The 19,931-nt window shown below is 37.3% G+C and overlaps 2 protein-coding genes across 2 annotated transcripts in view; one reads left to right on the top strand and one right to left on the bottom strand.

Moving 5' to 3' along the window:
• Positions 1-19,931, bottom strand: part of LOC106103893 (tankyrase-2) — a 56,238-nt gene that overhangs the window by 29,760 nt on the left and 6,547 nt on the right. Inside the window, exons 7-10 of the mRNA XM_013283803.1 lie at positions 19,577-19,665; positions 18,483-18,641; positions 17,361-17,484; positions 15,753-15,896 (exon numbers count right to left, since the gene is read on the bottom strand). Of these exons, the coding sequence (XP_013139257.1) occupies positions 15,753-15,896; positions 17,361-17,484; positions 18,483-18,641; positions 19,577-19,665 (516 nt within the window). The remainder of the gene's footprint in view (positions 1-15,752; positions 15,897-17,360; positions 17,485-18,482; positions 18,642-19,576; positions 19,666-19,931) is intronic.
• On the top strand, positions 8,303-14,627 carry LOC106103918 (acyl-CoA Delta(11) desaturase-like). The gene is made up of 6 exons (XM_013283831.1): positions 8,303-8,372; positions 8,474-8,534; positions 9,040-9,221; positions 9,700-9,874; positions 10,506-10,667; positions 14,132-14,627. Exons 3-6 carry the CDS (start codon positions 9,047-9,049, stop codon positions 14,562-14,564), a joined length of 945 nt encoding a protein of 314 aa, XP_013139285.1. The 5' UTR covers positions 8,303-8,372; positions 8,474-8,534; positions 9,040-9,046; the 3' UTR covers positions 14,565-14,627.

Below are 19,931 nucleotides of genomic sequence, written 5' to 3'. Positions count from 1 at the left end.
CTACACTTAGCGTTCAGTGTGAACAGTTTCGCCCATTTATGGGGTACAAAACCGTACGATAAATCTATCCAGCCAGTGCAATCTTTTTTCGTATCTTTAATATCTGGCGGCGAAGGTTTCCATAACTACCACCACGTGTTCCCATGGGATTACAGGACTGCTGAAATAGGTAACAATTGGTTGAACCCTTCAACTTGGCTCATCGATGTTTTAGCTAAGCTCGGTTTGGTTTACGATTTGAAAACAACACCAGAAAATATTATAACAGCGAGAATAAATCGTACTGGTGACGGTAAAAATGTATGGGGTATTAAATGATTGAGGATTGTATGTTCCAAATGAAATGTTAAATGTAGATTAAATTCAAATTCTATACGTTTTCTTAATTTTTTATTATTTGATGTTGTCCTTCACCGTAAGAACGTCGGGTAAATTATGTATCGAAAATCACATTGGTACGGCGGGATCCGAACCCAAGACCTGTAGATTACAAGTCACGTGTTCAAACCACTGAGCCACTGACGCTCCGTGCACTTAGTGCGCTTCGTGCACTCACTGCATTCTAATTTGTTATAGTAAGAAGCGGAGTTTGTCTCGTTGCAATCAACAATGCAATTTTCCAAAAGTGAAACAAGCCTAATTTTAGTCCCTTTCCTTTCCACCCTATTCTTAAGAGGAAAGGATGGGGAAGCAAAGTAGATTTGACGGTGAAGGATACGCATAGGAAATGTCCCCTTTATGTGCATGTCCTCCGTTAATGAAAGGTAGGCAACACATCTGCAAGCGGATGTTTATGAGCAACAGTCGCTTTCCATTTCGGTGGATTCAGGCCGCTTGCTCGTTTGCCACCTCATATTATAAAAAAAAATACTTTGGAAAACACATTGAAATTCAAGAGTTTTGGCATAAAATGTAAGGTGTTTCGATTATTAACATTATTTAGGTTTCATTTGGAATAAGGGGCAATTATTTTTAATAGTTAAATTGACTCTATAGGGACAGTTTTTATTTTTGTACTATTTTATTTTATTAAGATTACTAGATTTTAAAGAGATACTGAAATACCAAAATAAATTTAAATAACACTAATACGTTTTTTAATTGCATTTGAAATGTTAATCACAGCTATTTGCTGTCAAGAAAATAACGACCCCCTCATGTCATTTAAAAATAACATTTCCGTCAATCATCCCTATATTTCGACGTTTTTTGTACTAATACTAGATGTTCCCGTGCGACTTCATCCGCATGAAATTATGAAAATTTTATTTTAATGTTTACATTTGTCAAATCATCAATTACAAATGTCAAAATGACATGATGACAACCTTGCTTCCTTGATGTTGGCAGCAACTTATAGTCTCTTTCCCACATTAGTATTTTTATGCAATTTATTTACCCACTGTATTAGCGTGAAAATATATAGATATTACGTAAAAACTACTTTCACCAATGAATAAAAACTCAAAAACTACTGGGATGATTTCAAAAATTCTATCAACATTAAAAAGCTACCTTATCAGTAAGTAACATTTTTCGACTATTTATTATTTCACGCGGGAAAAGTCGCGGGCAATAGCTAGTTTATAATACTTAAGAATACTATAGAAGATGGTTAGTGAAAACGACCAGTAACAATTAGACAAAAAATTGCATTAAATATACACATTTAATGAAACCATAGTTCATAATTAGCATATTATCTAGATATATTTTAAAGTTATTTTTAAATGCTATGGAAACTTTAGCTTTTTTTGCGTACTTATATTATAACCACTTCCTTTATTAGAAATAATTCCTATGTCGCAGATAAAATATAAATTTAGACAATTTCTAATCAAACTAGATGTCTATCAGTCTAACTAATATTATTTAACTAATATTATAAATGTGAAAGTTTAGATGGATGGATGGATGGATGGATGTTTGTTAGACTTTGTAGCCTAAACGACTGAACGGATTTCGGTGAAATTTGGTACAGATGTAGAGGATAGCCTGGAAGAACACATAGGCTACTCACTTTTGTTTTTTTTTAATTCCACGCTGACGGAGTCACGGGCAACAGCTAGTTATTTATAAATTGGAACGTATTTAGTTATTTTTTTATATAATATAAGGTAGCAAACGAGCAAGCGGCCACCAGAATCCACCTAAATGGAAAGCGACCGCTGAACATAAACATTCACAATTGCAGCGGCGTTGCCAGTCCTTAATTGACGGAGGAGGAGACGCACTTATAGAGGACATTTCCCCTTCCTATGCGTTTCCTCCACCGTCAAATCCACTCTTCCTTCAATCCTTTCCTCTTAAGAAAAGCGTAGAAAGGGAAAGGGACTAAAATCAGGCCTCCGGCACCAAACTCATCAGACGACACGCGGAATTGCTTCCACTTCACACCTGTCTTCTGTGTGGTCGTGGTATGGGGGCGAGCCGACCCATTCCTACGAAGATGTTAAAGCGCGCTCTACCACTGTTGCATTTTCTGACGCAATTGATATAAGTCGCAAAGCATTTATAAAAGAGCACTCTCCCATCAATGTCTCAAAAGGGTCACAAGATCTGTGGTGTAATGTAACTAGGGTTATAACGGAACTCCGTCTCCGCGTCCACAAGTGCGAAACTTCTCCAAGAAATGATAACTCCACATCCGCTTCCGCTTCCGTTATATCTTAACAGTTAACGCGTGAGGAGCGATTTGGTATCGTTTATGCGGCCCGCCGGTGCTCTGTCAACCAGCAGTTCACATTTTAGACTCATAAGCGCGTTTGTGTTTTAGATTCGTTTGTTATTAGTGTGTTCGCAACGTTATTGCCTACGCGCTGTTACACGTGCCGCCCTTGGATGCACCTCGCGGCGATCAAACTCGTAAATTATAAAAATGTGATATCCATCCGTGTAGCTCTCTCATTGGTCAAAATACTCTATTAAAAAGCATTGTTAGTTCATTAGCCAATTGCCTTATTTTTTGGACCGATACCGCATCTCAGATATATTTTAGTTAAACGTTTTCCGTTTGACGTAAAAAAATCTGTATGCAAAAATAACTACAGTATTTGTTACAGCTAAGGGTTAAGGGTGAAGGTTTCCTACCATAATGAGACATCGAAATTGCTTAGTAATTGAAGTCAAGGAGTAATTACACGTGAACTTTGAACATTTCGATGTTTTATTCATAATCAACGCTTTGTTACGCCTGCGTATATATTTATCTTTTAAAGATATTTATTATATTGCTCAATCTATACTATTATAATGAAGCGTAAACACACACTTCTTTGTTGCCTAAGATGTCAGCAATTACAACAAATTTTTGAATAATACTTTTTTTAATAAAAAGCCCTACACTTACGTCACGCTTTAAGCTATATATTTCCACGCCATTAAACTTAGGGGGTATATATTTTGAATAAAAACCCTTATGTGGGAAATAGACCATAAATTGCCTTCCAACGTCAAGGAAACAAGATTGCCAAGTTTTGTCATGTCATGTCATTTTGACATTTGCAATTGACAATTTGACACATGTAAATAATAAAATAATTTTATGCTGATGAAATCGCACGGGGACAGCTAGTATAGAATACGAGCTGTTGCCTGCGACTTCGTCTGCGTGGTATTAGAAAACATACAAACTATATAAATTACAAAAAGCTACGGGAAGCAGTCATTTCTCGGGGATGAAGCTTATCCCATGTGTACTCCAGACTTTGTTTTATATCTGTGCCAAATTTCAATAAGATATGTTGAATCGTGGCAGAATTATCGAGCAAACATTGAAAAACTAAATTAATGAATCCCACGGGAACCGTCACCATTCCCGGGATAAAATGTAGACTGTGATCCTTCAGACTATGCTCTAAGCCTGTGCCAAATTTCATGAAGATTCGTTCAGCAGTTTAGGCTACAAACGCTAACAAACATACATCCATCCATCGTAACTTTCGCATTTATAACATTTATATGATTAGATATTAATTCGATTTTTTAAATTATTTTATACTAGCTGTGGCCTGCTACTCCGTACACGCAATATTAAGATAAAAAGTAGCCTATAATGTGCTCGTCTATGTCAGCTACCTTCAGTGAAAGTCCGTACGAAATCGGCCCAGCCGTTTCAGATTTCACCCGAAACAAACGCGGTTTGTGTAGTCAGACAAAATTTTTTTACATGCGATTTTCGTATCTTCCCGAAATCTGGATTTCTTTGATACTACAAACATACATTCCAATTTTATTATATGTATAGATAGATATAACATCTAACCAATGCATTAAGTAAAGTTTATAGATATCTTACTACACTATAATCAATACTACAATTGTCCTCTAAATCTATACTATTATAATAAAGCGTAAACGCACACTTCTTTGTTGCCTAAGATCTCAGTAATTACACCATATTTTTGAATTAATCTTTTTTTAATAAAAAGCCCTACACTTACGTCACGCTTTAAGCTAGATATTTTCACGCCGTTAAACTTAGCGGTAAATATTTTGGATAAAAACGCTAATGTGGGAAAGAGACTATAAGTTGTTGCCAACATCAAGAAAGCAAAATTACCTAGGTTGTCATATCATGTCATGTTGACATTTGCAATTGATAATTTGACAAATGTAAACAATAAAATTAGGTTTTTATAGTTTTATGCGGATGAAGTCGTACGGAAACAGCTAGTTAGTTAATAAGAAAATAATAAATTTAGTTGAGTTCGATAATTATTTAAACCGAATATCGATAACTTATTAAAACTTTCGTGAGACATTATACTATATTATTTATAACACGGCTAAAACTCGCGTGGGAACTTTCGGTGTAGGCACCGACCAGTTTCGAACCCGTAGGGGGTCCTTCTTCAGGGTGAGTGGATGCCGGCTTTATTCGCTATCGCGTCGCAACGGTCACTGCGTGCCCTAGCCCGCAACGCGCGATTCGACAGGACGGGGGCGCGGGGGGTGCGGGGGGACGCTGTGCGTCGGTGGAGACGAACTCGAAACTGAAGAGTTGATGGTGTTATTGTTCACGGGGGCACAAAATACGCTGACAATGTCCACCAGGTTGTCCTCTACACTGTCGATGTTATTCCGTTTCGCAGTTAGCAACACTGGGTCCCAAGCGGGTGGCAAAACCCAACCCTTATCCCTATTATAATTAGGACGACGACTGATCTCGATTGCTTCGCGGAGCTTGCGGGATACAAAATTTTTCTTTGATTTTTCTTTTCTAGCACTTTCACTTTGTCGAACCTAATATAATGTTTCATGTCGGAGACAAGGGCGTGCTCAGCTACGCCGAGGTGTTACTGTCGAGCTTGCGAATACTTCGGATGTGTTCAGATAGTCTTGTTTTTATGTTGCGCCCCGTTTTTCCGATGTAGTTTTCACCGCAATCACAGGGAATTTCGTAGACTCCAGGGCTGTCCAGAGGATCCCGGTCTTTAGGGGACCGTAAGATGTTCTTTATCTGTGTCATGGGTCGGAAAATGGTCCTGATGCTGCATCTCCGGCGTAACAGGTGACCAATTCGATCCGTTATCCCCCGCACGTATGGCAAGTATGCCGGGACACGCTCAACAACCTGTGGACGTACTTTGCTTGAAACTGGTCGGTGCCTACACCGAAAGTTCCCACGCGAGTTTTAGCCGTATTATAAATAATAACGAATATCGATAGTTCATAATTGTTCGCTGCGTGTTTCATCACTACGATACCTGTCTATTAAGTATGGTATTTACCTTCATACAAATTGAATGCGATACTTCATATGCGTCATTTATCAAACTAATCTATCTTATTTAGACACACTATAAGTAGTGTTTAAGTTTTATTTATAGAAGTATAGATGAAGTAAGTACAACTTATTTATTAAAAATCAAAACATTAAACACCGCTGAGAAGAAAAAAGTTATTTACTCAAATCATAATTTGCGCGCTTCATGAAAATATACCAATGTTTTCTGGCAATCAAGATAATAAAAAAACATAATAAATATGCAAATTTTTGGCGCACAGTTCCACTCCGCTGGTCAGTTAACGAAAAGTAAAAAAAAAGTATGGTGAAAAATTAATCGGATGTTCGTATTTGAAAAACTCAATTTCCACTTAGCGGGTAATCGTACAACAGGTCGCATTATGTAGCTCTGATTCCACTAGCACGACTACTAACCAAGACGCTAACACAACAAATACAAGGAATTAAAACTTACAAAATTCAAATCGATTGATATCGTGTTTACAGTAAAATACAAAAGTGTATTTCTATATAAACTAACGTAAATGAACTGTGTATTGTCAACACAGCGACGCCATATTAGATAAGTCACTTGCTTCAACCAATAGTGTGCGTTTTAGAACTTAGCGAGGGAATTTGAATAAAGACACTTTTTAATGATTTAATTTTGCCACTAAATCACATTATATTAAAAAAAATTCTTTGCAGGAATGTTTTTATAGTAATAAAGTATACGTAAAAAAAGTTTGGTGCAATTTGGCGTCATATGCATATTGCCTATTGCCTATTGCACATGCGTTGCCTACTCTAAATCAACGGAGGAGAAGACGCACATAAAAAGGATATTTCCCGTTCCTATGCATCTCCTCCACTCTCAAATCCACTTTTCCACCCAATCCTTTCCTTATTTGTAAAGGGTGAAACGGGAAAGGGACTAAATTGGGCCTCCGGCACCACATTCATCAGAGGAAACCTTTACGTGGTAGTGCCCGCTTTACCATCCTAGCACGAATAGGCCGGCACGCCCAGTGTAATACCACGACCACACAGAAGACAGACGTGAAATGGAAGCAATTCCGTGTTTCGTCTGATGAGTGTGGTGCCGGAGGCCTAATTAAAGTCCCTTTCCCTTTACCACCCTTTTCTTATAAGGAGAGGATGGGAAGGGGAAGTGGATTTGACGGTGGAGGAGATGCATAGGAAGGGGAAATATCCTCTTTATATGCGTCTCCTCCTCCGTCGTATAAGGGTAGGCAACGCATTTGCAATTGCGGATGTCTATAGGCAGCGGTCGCTTCGCCATTTTGGCGGATTCAGGTGGCCGCTTGCTCGTTTGCCACCTTATGCTATAAAAAAAAAAAAAAAAGGAAACGCGGAACTGCTTCAACTTCACGCCTGTCGTCTGTGTGGTTGTGGTATTACACCGGGCGAGCCGGCCCATTCGTGCGAAGATGTTAAAGCGGGCTCTACCATTGTTAGTACTAACAAACTTTTAATCAGAATCATTATAAGCAAAGAAAGCAGAAATAACCCAAAATTTCGTCGCGCGATTATAAACTAAACTATTTAACTACGCCATAGTCAGTGACTCCAAAAAACAAACAAAAAAATTGGACTCACCTGCAAGCTTTACCTTTCGGATAAAAAAGGAATTATCAAAATCGGTTCACTAGCGGCGGTGTTATGCCGTAACACACATAAAAAAATAAAAAAAAAAAAACATACAGACGAATTGAGTAGTTCCTGCTGTTGGGAAGTCGGTCAATAAAACAGGGCTGGCATTAGTATTGGCCCGATGAGCGACCGCTCAGGGCGCTGAACAAAAATGGGCGCAACAGGGTTGCTAATCTCATTGTCTCACATAATCCCCCTAAAATACTAAAAAAAGAAAATAGTAATCACGCCTAGATTAAACTAAACTAGTTTCTTAGAGGCTCGGAGCCTACCTTAAGTAAGGGTTTGACTAGACCATAGTCAACCAATCGCAAGCCGGGGTCGCGGACGTAAGCGAAAGCGGGTCCGCAGCCACGGCTTAAGGCGTTGGAGGAACCGAGGGGTTTAGAGGCTAGGCCCCCTATTATGGGGGGAGAGTCCAACATAACTACCGCCTTTACGCGGAGTACGCGTAAGATGCATTCCCCACGGGTAATAAAAAAAAAGGCAGTCAACCACGCTGGCCCACTGCGGCTTACTTGACATCACACATATCTTTGAATTTCTTTACCGATACGTGCATCACGATGTTTTCCTTCACTGTAACGTCGGGTAAATTATGTGCATATGAAAATTCGAAAAATCGAAAATCACATTGGTGGCGGGATACAAACCCAAGACTTGTGGATTACAAGTCAAGTGTTTAAACCACCGACTCTCTTCCTCCCGTTCCCGCTTCACCGCTATTTTAATATTTTCATGGAACCACGCGTTTGAGTTCTGCTTAGTTAGTTGCGCGGCAATCTGATTAGTGGAAATAGGCACTAAAACACAACTTTTAACACGTACTTAATTGTATTTAAGAATTCAGTCGAGTTTTAACAGTTTGATGTTTCACAAGATTGTTATTAAGAAGCGAAAATTGACGTATTCAGTGAAAAATTAATAATCAGAGTCTACGAAGAAATAAACAAGAAAGTTGAGGGAAAAGGTATCTGGAGAACATCAACAACAAAAGGAAAGAAATAAAAACTCAAAAACGTCACTTAGAATGAAATTTAGTTCAATTGAAGTTTCAAATTTCATTTCCAGTTTGCAGAACTCTTAATCTAAACAAATCCAAAAAGTTTCATTACAAGGCGAATAATTTCAGGTAAATAAATATTCTTGTGTCACAGTTCAACATCATACTAATATAATAAAGCGTAAACACGCCCTACTTTGTGGCGTAGGATGTCAGCAATCACAGCATATTTTTGAATAATCTTTTTTTTTATAAAAAGCTATGCACTTATAACACACTTTAGACTATATATTTCCACGCTTTTGAACTCAGGGGGTAAATAAATTGAAAAAACGTTCATGTTGGAAAGGGACCATAAACTACGTGCTGTCAATATTAAGGGAACAAGGTTATTATGGTAACGGTGGTTTAAGACATTTGCAATTGAGTCTACACAAGTCAACACTAATATTCTACAAAAGTCTACACTAATATTCCATTTCTAAATTGGTATATTTGTAACAAAAAAACTCAAAAACTACTTAACCGACATCAAAATTTCTTTCACCATTAGAAAGGTACATTATCCCTGATTGACATAAGCTATGGCTATTATTGTTTCAAATTAAACTCAAGGAATAAAACATTTTTTTAGAATAACAATGACGTCACAGAGTATCGAACATACAGAGGATTCCGATGACGTCACAATATGCGCTCCTAGGAAATACGACATCGTCTTTTCAAACATATTTAAATACACTGTATTACATATATTTGCATTTTACGGAATTTATGTCGTTTTAACTAAAGCTAAATGGCAAACATTCGTGTTCAGTAAGTAATGTTACTTCTAATTTTTTTTATATAATATAAGGTGGAAAACGAGCAAGCGGCCACCTCAATCCGCCGAAATGACGAAGTGACCGCTACCCATAGATTATGTAGTAGATCCCGCTTTAACATCTTCGCACTAATGGGTCGGTTCGTCTGGTGCAATACCACGACCACATAGAAGACAGGCGTGAAGTGAAAGCAATTTTGCGTTTCGTCTCATGAGTATGGTGCCAGAGGTCCAATTTAAATCTCTTTTCCCTTCCACAATTTTCTGATAAGGAAAGGATTGGATGAGAAAGTAGATTTGTCGGCAGAGCAGACGCATAGGAAAGGGAAATATCTTCTTTATATGCGTCCTAATCGGTTGATTAAGGGTTGGCAACGCATCTGCAATATGGGCAGCGGTCGCTTCGCCCTTTTTGGCGGATATAGGCAGCTTGCTAGTTCACCACCTTATAGTAAACAAAAACCTCCACAGATTATATAACGACCTATTTGAGCGCATTCGGTGTAACAATAGGAGCACATCGTCTATGGGCACATAAATCTTTCAAAGCGACCATGCCTGTTCAAATTGTACTGATGCTGATGAATTCCTTGGCCTTCCAGAGCACCGCGTTTGTATGGATACGAGACCATAGGTTACATCACAAGTAAGTAACATTAAGTTAACACTTTGAACGCCACGACACGCCCTACAAGTTGACGTACAGGACAGTTCCAGAGTCCTAACATTAATCCCTTTCTCTTCCACCCTTTTTTTTATAAGGAAAGGTGGGTAAGGGAATGTGAATTTAATAGTGTAGACGTATAGAAAGGAAATTATCCCATTTTAAGTGCGTCTTTTCCGTCAATTAAGTGTGACATCGCATCTGAAATGCAAGCAGCGGTAGCTGCGCCTTTTAAGCGAATTCAAGTGGCCGCTCATCTCTTGCCTAATATAAAATAAACAATTTCGAACACAATTTCATAGTGACGCGGAACATTCCGCTACCATTTGGTAATTAGACATTTTAACGATCTTTTAGTGAAGATTCAAGACGAGAAAAAGGCATTTTAGAAGATTATATATAAATAAATATTTCTAATTTCTAAATTTAAAACGTAAGATTGGTAGTTTAGAAGGTTTTGTAAGCTGCTAACATAAATAATACAGTAAATTATAGGTACAGTCGTTTCCTAAGTCCTAAGTGAATAATTCAGGACTCTAAGTACAACAGATACGTAATGGTCCTTCGAGCAGGATTATGAAACCGTTGCATTACAAATAAATATATTTTACAGATATAGCGACACAGACGCGGACCCTTACAACGCGTCTCGCGGTTTCTTCTTCTCTCACATCGGCTGGCTGCTGGTGAGGAAACACCCGCTTGTGCTGAAGAAGGGGAAGACTGTCGACATGAGCGACATCTACAACAACCCTGTACTCAAGTTCCAACAAAAGTACGTAGTATTTTAACTGAATTTCTCACGAAGGTAATATATTTTACGTTAATTCAATTTTAACCAACGAGATTAAAATATATATAGAGTAGGCATAGTTGACTTAACTTGAAACATTTTACACATTATCACAAACACTATCTATTGATAGCCTCATAACCACGTATCAAAATAAATCATCATCATCACCAGCTCACTACATGTCTCCACCGAGGGGCTCGGAGCCTACCCTAATAGGGGGTAACTAGGCCATAGTCAACCTGCACTGCGGGTTGACTTCACACATATCATTGAATTCTTTCACCGATTGCATCACGTTTCCTTCACCGTAAGAACGTCGGGTAAATTATGTACATATGAAAAATGGAAAATCACATTGGTGGCGGGATTCGAACCCAAGACCTGTAGATTACAAGTCAAGTACTACCTGAGCCACCGAAACTCAAATTAATTAATTGTATTTAAATTAATTACCTATAATTATCATTAAAAAGAATTTAAAAGTTTACATTTTATTTTGTAACAGTGTTTAGTTTATTTTATAACAAACTAGATGTTGCCCGCGACTTCGTCCGCGCAAAATTTGAACCTATTACCAAAAGCATTAACTTAGTAGTAATCTACTTAATGACAGAAATCTACCGATGCATGATTCCAAATTCCTAAGCTCGGTAGTTTGTGCGCTGATTTTTCGGTTATTTTATAACAAAAGACGGAGCTTATTATAGTTGTTGTAAAATGTTTTATTACATGTCGATAAACGAGGTGGCACTAAACTTGACTGATATAGTACCTTTTAGAAAAAGTACCGGTGAAAAATATTATTCACTGCCTCATCTATATCAGCATCATCTCCCCTGCCTTATTCTACTCCCGTAGGGTCGGCGCACCGGGTTTTCGTCCTCCAAAGCACTCTATCATCCTTGATCATGTCACCTTTCACGCAATCCATCCATCTCTTTCTATGTCTACCTCTACCGGTGTACCTCCACATTCATAACTAACGTCCGTCTTGTTACATGCGATTCATCACTTCTCATAACATGCCCATACCACTCTAACCTTTTACTCCTTATCTATATATTTGTTAAAAATCTTTAATTTTAACCTGTAGGTTAAACGAATGAGAATTTCAAACATACGTATATTTTCTCGTTATTTAACAGAATTATTGAATTTTTTGTCCATCATCATCAACTTGCCCTTATCCCTACGGAGGGTCGGCACAGTATGTGCTCCATACATCTCTATCAGTCATATCTGAATCCACACCTTTTTTAAGCATGTATTAACTAATTTGTCCATGACATAAAACATTTATAAACAAAAACACAGACGTTTCAATGTTTTAAATTTGATTTAACATTTTAACCGCATGTTAAAAACGCCTTGAACCTAGCGCTCAGATATGCTAACAAGTACAGTCAGGGAAATACGCAATGTGCCACTTTTAAACTTTTAAAAGTTCTCTACACTGAGACGCGGATCATAAACCAATAAGAGACATCTTTAAATATGTTTCTACTAATTACTCTAGCTATTGCACGCGACATCCTTCGCGTGAAATAAAAAAAAATAAAAAATGTAGCCTATGTTACTCATATATAAATTACTAATGGTGAACGAATTTTGCAAATCGGGTCAGTAGTTTTTACGTGAATCAAATACATACAAAAATACAAATCACTCTATATAATACTAGTACAGATAGTGTAGAAGTATAAAAAGGTCAGTAATATGAGTAATTAGTAAAAAAAATTTAATTAATAATTAGTAGAAATAGTCAAATTAATTAATAACTAATTAAATATGGCGATGGTGCTCTATTTTCATACAAATCATATAAAATATATTATGTATTAAATCATACTAATATTATAAATGCGAAAGTTTAGATGGATGGATGTTTGTTAGAGTTTGTAGCTTAAACGGCTTAACGAATTTCGATCGGAAAAATCCTACGTCGAGTATGCCTACGCGTTCTTCCAGACTTGGAAGAACGCGTAGGCATACTCACTTTTGTTTTTTTTTTTAATTCCACGCGGCCGCGGACGAAAGCTAATCTGTCTATACTAATATACTAAGGCGTAAACACACACTTCTTTGTTGCCTAAGATGTCAGCAATTACAGCAAATTTTCGAAAAACTCTTTGTTTAATAAAAAAAAGCCTTACACATACCATATTCACACGCCGTTAAACTTAGAGGTAAAGATTTTGGATAAAAACTCTAATGAAAAGGAAGCAAGGTAGCCATGGTTTGACATCATGTCATGTCATTTTGACATTTGCAATTGATAATTTGACAAATGTGAACAATAAAATAAAATAATAATTTTATGCGGATGAAGTCGCACGGGAACAGCTAGTAAGTAAATAAAGATATATGGATATTAAAAATTAAATAAAAGGGTCAATCGATTTTTATTATCGCATCGTTTAGGCAACTTACCTTATATGTATACAAGCTGTTGCCCGCGACTTCGTCAGCGTGGTATTATAAAACATACGAACTATATAAATTACATAAAGCTACGTATCCCTCGGGAACCGGACACTTATTGGGGATGAAACTTATCCCATGTGTACTCCAGACTTTGTTTTATATCTGTGCCAAATCCATCCATCCATCTAAACTTTCACATTTATAATATTAGTAAGATTTGTAAAGAGGTTTGACTGAGCAAGAAAACAGGTTTTTAATGTGGATACACCGCAGATTTCCTCGACTGTACATTCTGTTTTGTCGAGATATTTTAATACAAGTGTGTACAATGTGGACTTATTTGTTACGATTACGTACGTAAAGAATACGCTAACCAGCGGTTTTAAAGTGTAACATTTGAAGTGAACAATATAATTATTTTTTTACAAGAACGGGAAATATTCTTTGCAATATTTAAACCATAGCTAGACTTTTTATATAATGAATTATGGATACATCCAACTTAATTTACTATTACAAAAAACTGGATGAACAATTTACATAGTTATTGTAAAAAAAATTGTTTCTCTACAATTTGATATAATACTTACTAGCTGTTTATGATTTTGTTGGCATTAAAATAAAAGAAAAAGATAACCTTTAGAAATACATTTGACTAGCTTTCGCCCTCGACTCCGTCCGCGAGAAATTAAAAACAAAAGTAAGTAACATCTGTGTTCTTACAGATATTTTACTGTGAAATGACTCAAAAACTGCTGGAGTGATCTCAAAAATTCGTGCATCTCTGAAAAGCTAATGGCCACTCAGCAACATAGGCTATATTTTACACATTTTTTTAAAAAAAAAGAAACAAGCACGATCTTTACTAACATAATAGAGAAAAGGTTCATATTTTTGTGTATTATAACTCAAAAACTACTGGGACGATTTCAAAAATTCTTTCATCGTTAGAAAGATAATTTATCTGTGAGTAACATAGGTTAATTTAACACATAATTTATACACTAATTTCTTTCCAGATATGCCATCGTCGTGATTGGATTATGCTGTTACATAATACCTACATATATTCCCATATATTTGTGGAACGAGACATTTTCCAACTCATTCTATGCAAACATATTACGTCACGTGATCACACTACATGCGACATTCAGCGTAAACAGTGTTGCCCATTTATTCGGTACAAAACCTTACGATAAAAACATCAAAGCTGTTCAAACATTATTCGTTGCTTTCATATCAAACGGGGAAGGATACCATAATTATCATCACGTGTTCCCCTGGGATTACAGAGCTGCTGAATTCGGTGGCTGGTTGAATCCATCCAAATGGATCATCGATGTTTTGGCTAAATACGGTTTGGTGTACGATTTGAAAATCGCACCGAAAAGGTTAATATCAGCTAGAATAGAACGCACTGGAGATGAAAATTTATTTGATAAACATTAAATATATATACATATAATAAAATTGGAGCGTCTGTTTCCTGAATGTTTTCTGAATTTCAGATTTCGGAAAGATGAATTTGCATTGCTGATAATGAACATCGCATTTAATTATTTTGTCTGTCTGTCTGTCCGCAAGCCGCGTTTGTTCCGGGTAATCTCCGAAACGGCTGAGCCGATTTCGACGGGACTTTCACAGGAGGGTAGCTGACATAGAAGGGCATGTAATAGGCTATTTTTTTAAAATCCGCGTTATCAAAATTTTGCGGGCGAGAGCTCGTTGAAATTACGTTCATGTCCTTTATTTGCATTTAAAATGCACTATTTTCCCCATTAGAAAAAATACCACCAAGGTCTCTGACGTCACAGTTTATGTTATGTATTACATAATATGCTAATATACTTGTTATTAAAATTAAGGGTAGCTGACATAGGCCCGTATATTATAAGCTACTTTTTTATCTTAATGCGTGGACAAAGTCGGGGGCAACAGCTAGTATGTAAATAAAAGTCTGTATATGTAAATAGTTATAAGAATTTTTAAGAACGCCGGAAGTTATTTTGGTTTCAATTAACATTGTTTTAGAGATTTTTAATTGATATTTTCTTAATAAAGTAACTTTATATTGCTTGTTACTTATTTACTAAACCTCTAACGCTAGCGTCGATGGCAAATTTTATGATTTCTTGATCTTCTTTCAACTTTCTAACGACTAAGGAAATAACTTTTCCGAAATAAATTATAAAATTGTCTTTTTGAGAATAAAGTTAACCTTAATTACAACTCATTGCATTTTTTTATATAATATAAGTTAGCAAACGAGCAAGCGGCCTGAATCCACCGAAATGGAAAGCGACCGCTGCACAAACATCCGCAATTGCAGATGCGTTGCCTACCCTTAACTGACGGAGGAAGAGACTCACAAAAAGACATTTCCCCTTCCTATGCATCTCCACCGTCAAATCTACTTTTCCTTCCCATCCTTTCCTCTTAATTATTATCCTCATAATTAAGCCTCTGGTATCACACTCATCAGACTGTACGCGGAATTGCTTCCACTTCACACCTGTCTGTGTGGTGGTGGTATTGCTGGTGAGCCCTACAGTGCGAAGATGTTAAAGCGGGCACTACCACATAAATTCATTGTACCACCTCGGAGTTCCCTAACTGTAGTGGGTGTTGTAAACTCACCAGTATCATGTACATCATCAGGGCGGTCGGGAGCCGCATCAGCGCCGCAAGCCAGCAGCAGGCGGCACGCGCCAGCGCTGTCCCGGCGCGCCGCCACGCACAGCGCGCTCTCGCCGCGGACGTCGCATACGTTCACTTTCGCACCTACATATAAAACACTGAATGTAGAGGGACGGATGAAAGGAGACTGTGGCTGACATGAACATATTACTAGCTGCCCCCGTGCGGCTTCATCCGCATGAAATTATGCAAATTTTATTAATATATTGATAGCAAATGTCAAAATGACATGACATGACAATCTTGTTTCCTTAATGTTGGCAGCAACTTACGGTCTCTTTCCCACATTAGGGATTTTATCCAAAATATTTACCCTCTAGGTTTGTTGGCGTGAAAATATATAGCCTAAAGCATGACGTAATTGTAGGTCTTTTTATTAAAAAAAATATTCAAAATTATGGTGTAATTGCTGACATCTTAGACAACAAAGAAGTGTGTGTTTACGCTTTATTATAATAGTATAGATAGTATAGAAGTATAGATGTTATAATAATGAATAAGATACGAAATGAGTATATTAGAGGAAGTTTGAGAGTAGCCCCAGTGGTAGAAGGTAAGGAGTAAAAGGTTAGCATGGGGGCATGTTATGAGGAGGGATGAATCATGTTACAAGGAGAACGTTAGTTATGAGTGTGGTGATACAACGGTAGAAGTAGACTTAGAAAGAGATGGATTGCGTGAAAGGTGACATGAGTAAATAAATTAGAAAAAAACACTTCATTCGGAAAAGACAAATGTAAATTTTTTTTGACATTTTCGGAATTTGACAAATGTAAATAATAAAATAATTTTTTCACAATTTTAAGCGGATGAAACCCAACATCATCAACTTGCCCTTATCCCTTAAGGAGGGTAGGCACAGTATGTACTTTTCCATACATCTCTATCAGTCATATCTGAATCCAGAACCTTCTTAAGCATATCCTCTTTCACACAATCCATCCATACTTTCTTAAAATAAAAAATAATGAGAAACGTAACTAATGAAATGAAAAAAAAAAAGAAAAAGGAATATTTAAAATTATGCAATGCTGACTGGATTAGGTCCTCGCTCAGCTATAAATGCTGGATGCTCCTATTGAAGTACCAGCGCTGATCTTCCACGAGAACCCTTGGAATCATCTACACGTCAGTAGTAGCAGTGGATAGGTAGCTTCCTTGTTTTTATAACATAAGATGGCAAACGAGCAAGCGGCCACCTGAATCCGCCAAAATGGCGAAGCGACCGCTGCCCATAGACATCCGAAATTGCAGATGCGTTGCCTACCCTTATCCGACGGAGGAGGAGACGCACATAAAGAGGATATTTCCCCTTCCTAGTCAAATCCACTTCCTCTTCCCAACCTCTCCCTATAAGAAAATGGTGGTAAAGAGGAAGGGACTTAAATTAGGTCTCCGGCACCACACTCATCAGACTGTACACGGAATTGCTTCCACTTCACGCCTGTCTTGTGTGGTCGTGGTATGACTGGGGGCGAGCCCTGCACTGCTAACATGTTAAAGCGGGCACTACCACTGTAAAAGGTGTTCCTCAAAGGTTTTTCTTACCATGTCTCAATAATAAATCCATAGCGTCTATATGCGCGTGTTCCGCAGCCACGTGCAATGGAGTCTGACCTTCTTTGTTCTTCTCGTTCACTCTGCCGCCTTTCCTGATCAATATCTCCATCACCTAACAAACAAAGAAATATATTAAAACGCGAAAAAAACGTTCAAAGAAAAATTATATTATAAAACTAGCTGTTCCCGTGCGGCTTCCGCATGAAATTACGAAAATTTTATTTTATTGTTTATATTTGTCAAATTTTCAATAGCAAATGTCAAAATGACATGACATGATGACAACCTTGCTTCCTTGATGTTGGCAACAACTTATGGTCTCTTTACCACATTAGCGTTTTTATCCAACATATTTACCCCCTAAGTTGAAAATGACTTTATTATTATTATTATTATAAGTTTAATGGCGTGAAAATATATAGCCTAAAGCGTGTAAGTGTAGGGCTTTTTATTAAAAAAAGAGTTATTCAAAAATATGGTGTAATTGCTGACATCTTAGGCAACAAAGAAGTGTGTGTTTACGCTTTATTATAATGGTATAGATATAATTGACATATCACTTGAGATAATTTTAGGAAATATATTTATTTAATGTATGTTACCTTCTCTACAGTAAATTATTAAACCAATTTTAACAAATTAAGTGTCAATCGACTCCTTATCCTCCCCTTAGTGTCACAGCATATAATTAACACCTAAAAAACCCTTATTATAGTTATTTTTTAAAATATAAGGTGGCAAACGAGCAAGCGGCTACCTAAATAAACCGAAATGGAAAGCGACCGCTGCTCATAGACATCCGTAATTACAGCGTTGCCTACCCTTCATTGACGGAGGAGACGCACATAAAAAGGACATTTCCTCTTCCTATGCGTCTTCCACAGTCAAATCGACTTTTCCTTCCCATCCTTTCCTTATAAGAAAAGGGTGGAAGGAGAAAGGGACTGAAATTAGTCCTCCGGCACCACACTCATCAGAGTGTACGCGGAATTGCTTCCACTTCACGTCTGTCTGTATGGTCATGGTATTGCTGGCGAACCCTGCAGTGCAAAGATGTTAAAGCGGGCTCTACCACTGTCCTATAGTATTAATTTAACATATATCGTATACCTGTTTCCTCTTGGGGTACACACTCGCTGCAGCGCAGTGCAGCGGCCTGTCTCCGGTACTGAGGTGTGCGAAGTTCACTAGAGTTTCTGTCTCCTCGCCCCCGCCCCCGCCCCCGCCCCCGCCCCGCGACTGCCCGCACCCCTCGCGAGACACACATTGCTGTACAAAAAAAGTAATAACCGTTTTAAATCTATACTATTATAATAAAGCGTAAACACACACTTCTTTGTTGCCTAAGATGTCAGCTTTTTTTAATAAAAAGCCCTACACTTACGTCACATTAGGCTATATATTTTCAAGCCATTAAACTTAGGGTTAAATATTTTGGATAAAAACACTAATGTGGGAAAGAGACTATACGATACGAGTTGCCAACATGAAGAAGCAAGATTGCCATAGTAAGGTAATTGGTATTTTGACATTTGCAATTGAAAATTTGATAAATGTAAACAATAAAATGATTGTTTTATAATTTTATACGGATGAAGTCGCACGAGAACAGCTAGTAGTAAATAAACAATTCTATTGTAATGAATTATTATTATAAATTTGCTGTGCGGCTTCATTCATGAAATTATAAAATTTTATGTAATTGTTTAAAATTGTCAAATTCACAATAGCATATATCAAAATACAAATTACCGCAACATGTCAATCTTGATTCCTTGATGTTGGCAACTTACACTGTATAGTCTCTTTCTCACATCAAGGTTTTTTTCCAATTTATTTACCCCCTAATTTTAATAACGTAAAAATATATAGCCTAAAGCATGACGTAAGTGTAGGGCTTTTTATTGAAAAAAGAATTAGTCAAATATATGGTGTAATTGCTGACATCTTAGGTAACAAAGTGTGTGTTTACGCTTTATTATAATATAAAGTAAAGATATTAATAACTAGCTTTCGCCCACTCCATCCACATGTAATTAAAAAGAAAGTGAGTATCCCATGTGTTCTTACGGACTATTCTCTACATATATGGCAAATTTCATCAAGATCTGTTAAGTCGTTTAGGTTACAAACTCTAACATCCATCCATCCAAACTTTCGCATTTATAATATTAGTAAGATTACATAGATATTTGAAATATAACCTGTGTTTGTGAGACAGTCAACTGCTTCTTGACTCTCGCCGGCTCCGCGAGACGACACGCCTCCAGCAGACAATGTCCGCGATATTCCACTACCAATGTACACAAACATTAATAAAAAAAAAATACAAACATTTTTTTTTATAACATAAGTTGGCAAACGAGCAAGCGGCCACCTGAATCCACAGAAATGTAAAGCGACCGCTAGACATAAACATCCGTAATTGCAGATGCGTTGCCCTTCATTGACGGAGGAGACGCATATAAAGAGGACATTTCCCCTTCCTATGCGTCTCCACCGTCAAATCCACTTTTCCTTGCCATCCTCTCCTCTTAAGAAAAGGGTGAAAAGGGAAAA

The sequence above is a fragment of the Papilio polytes genome, unplaced genomic scaffold (genome assembly GCF_000836215.1).
Source record: "Papilio polytes unplaced genomic scaffold, Ppol_1.0 DF823693.1, whole genome shotgun sequence".
Classification (NCBI taxonomy): domain Eukaryota; kingdom Metazoa; phylum Arthropoda; class Insecta; order Lepidoptera; family Papilionidae; genus Papilio; species Papilio polytes.
Note: the sequence above shows the minus strand (reverse complement) of the source record. Positions and strands in the feature narration are given on the sequence as shown.

Bases quoted from the DNA above. Each gene is read 5' to 3' on its own strand.
- LOC106103918 (XM_013283831.1), top strand. From the start codon at position 9,047: ATGACGTCACAGAGTATCGAACATACAGAGGATTCCGATGACGTCACA. The intron at 9,222-9,699 runs GTAAGTAATGTT...AAACCTCCACAG, and splicing joins ATGGCAAACATTCGTGTTCA to ATTATATAACGACCTATTTG. The intron at 9,875-10,505 runs GTAAGTAACATT...TATATTTTACAG, and splicing joins GACCATAGGTTACATCACAA to ATATAGCGACACAGACGCGG.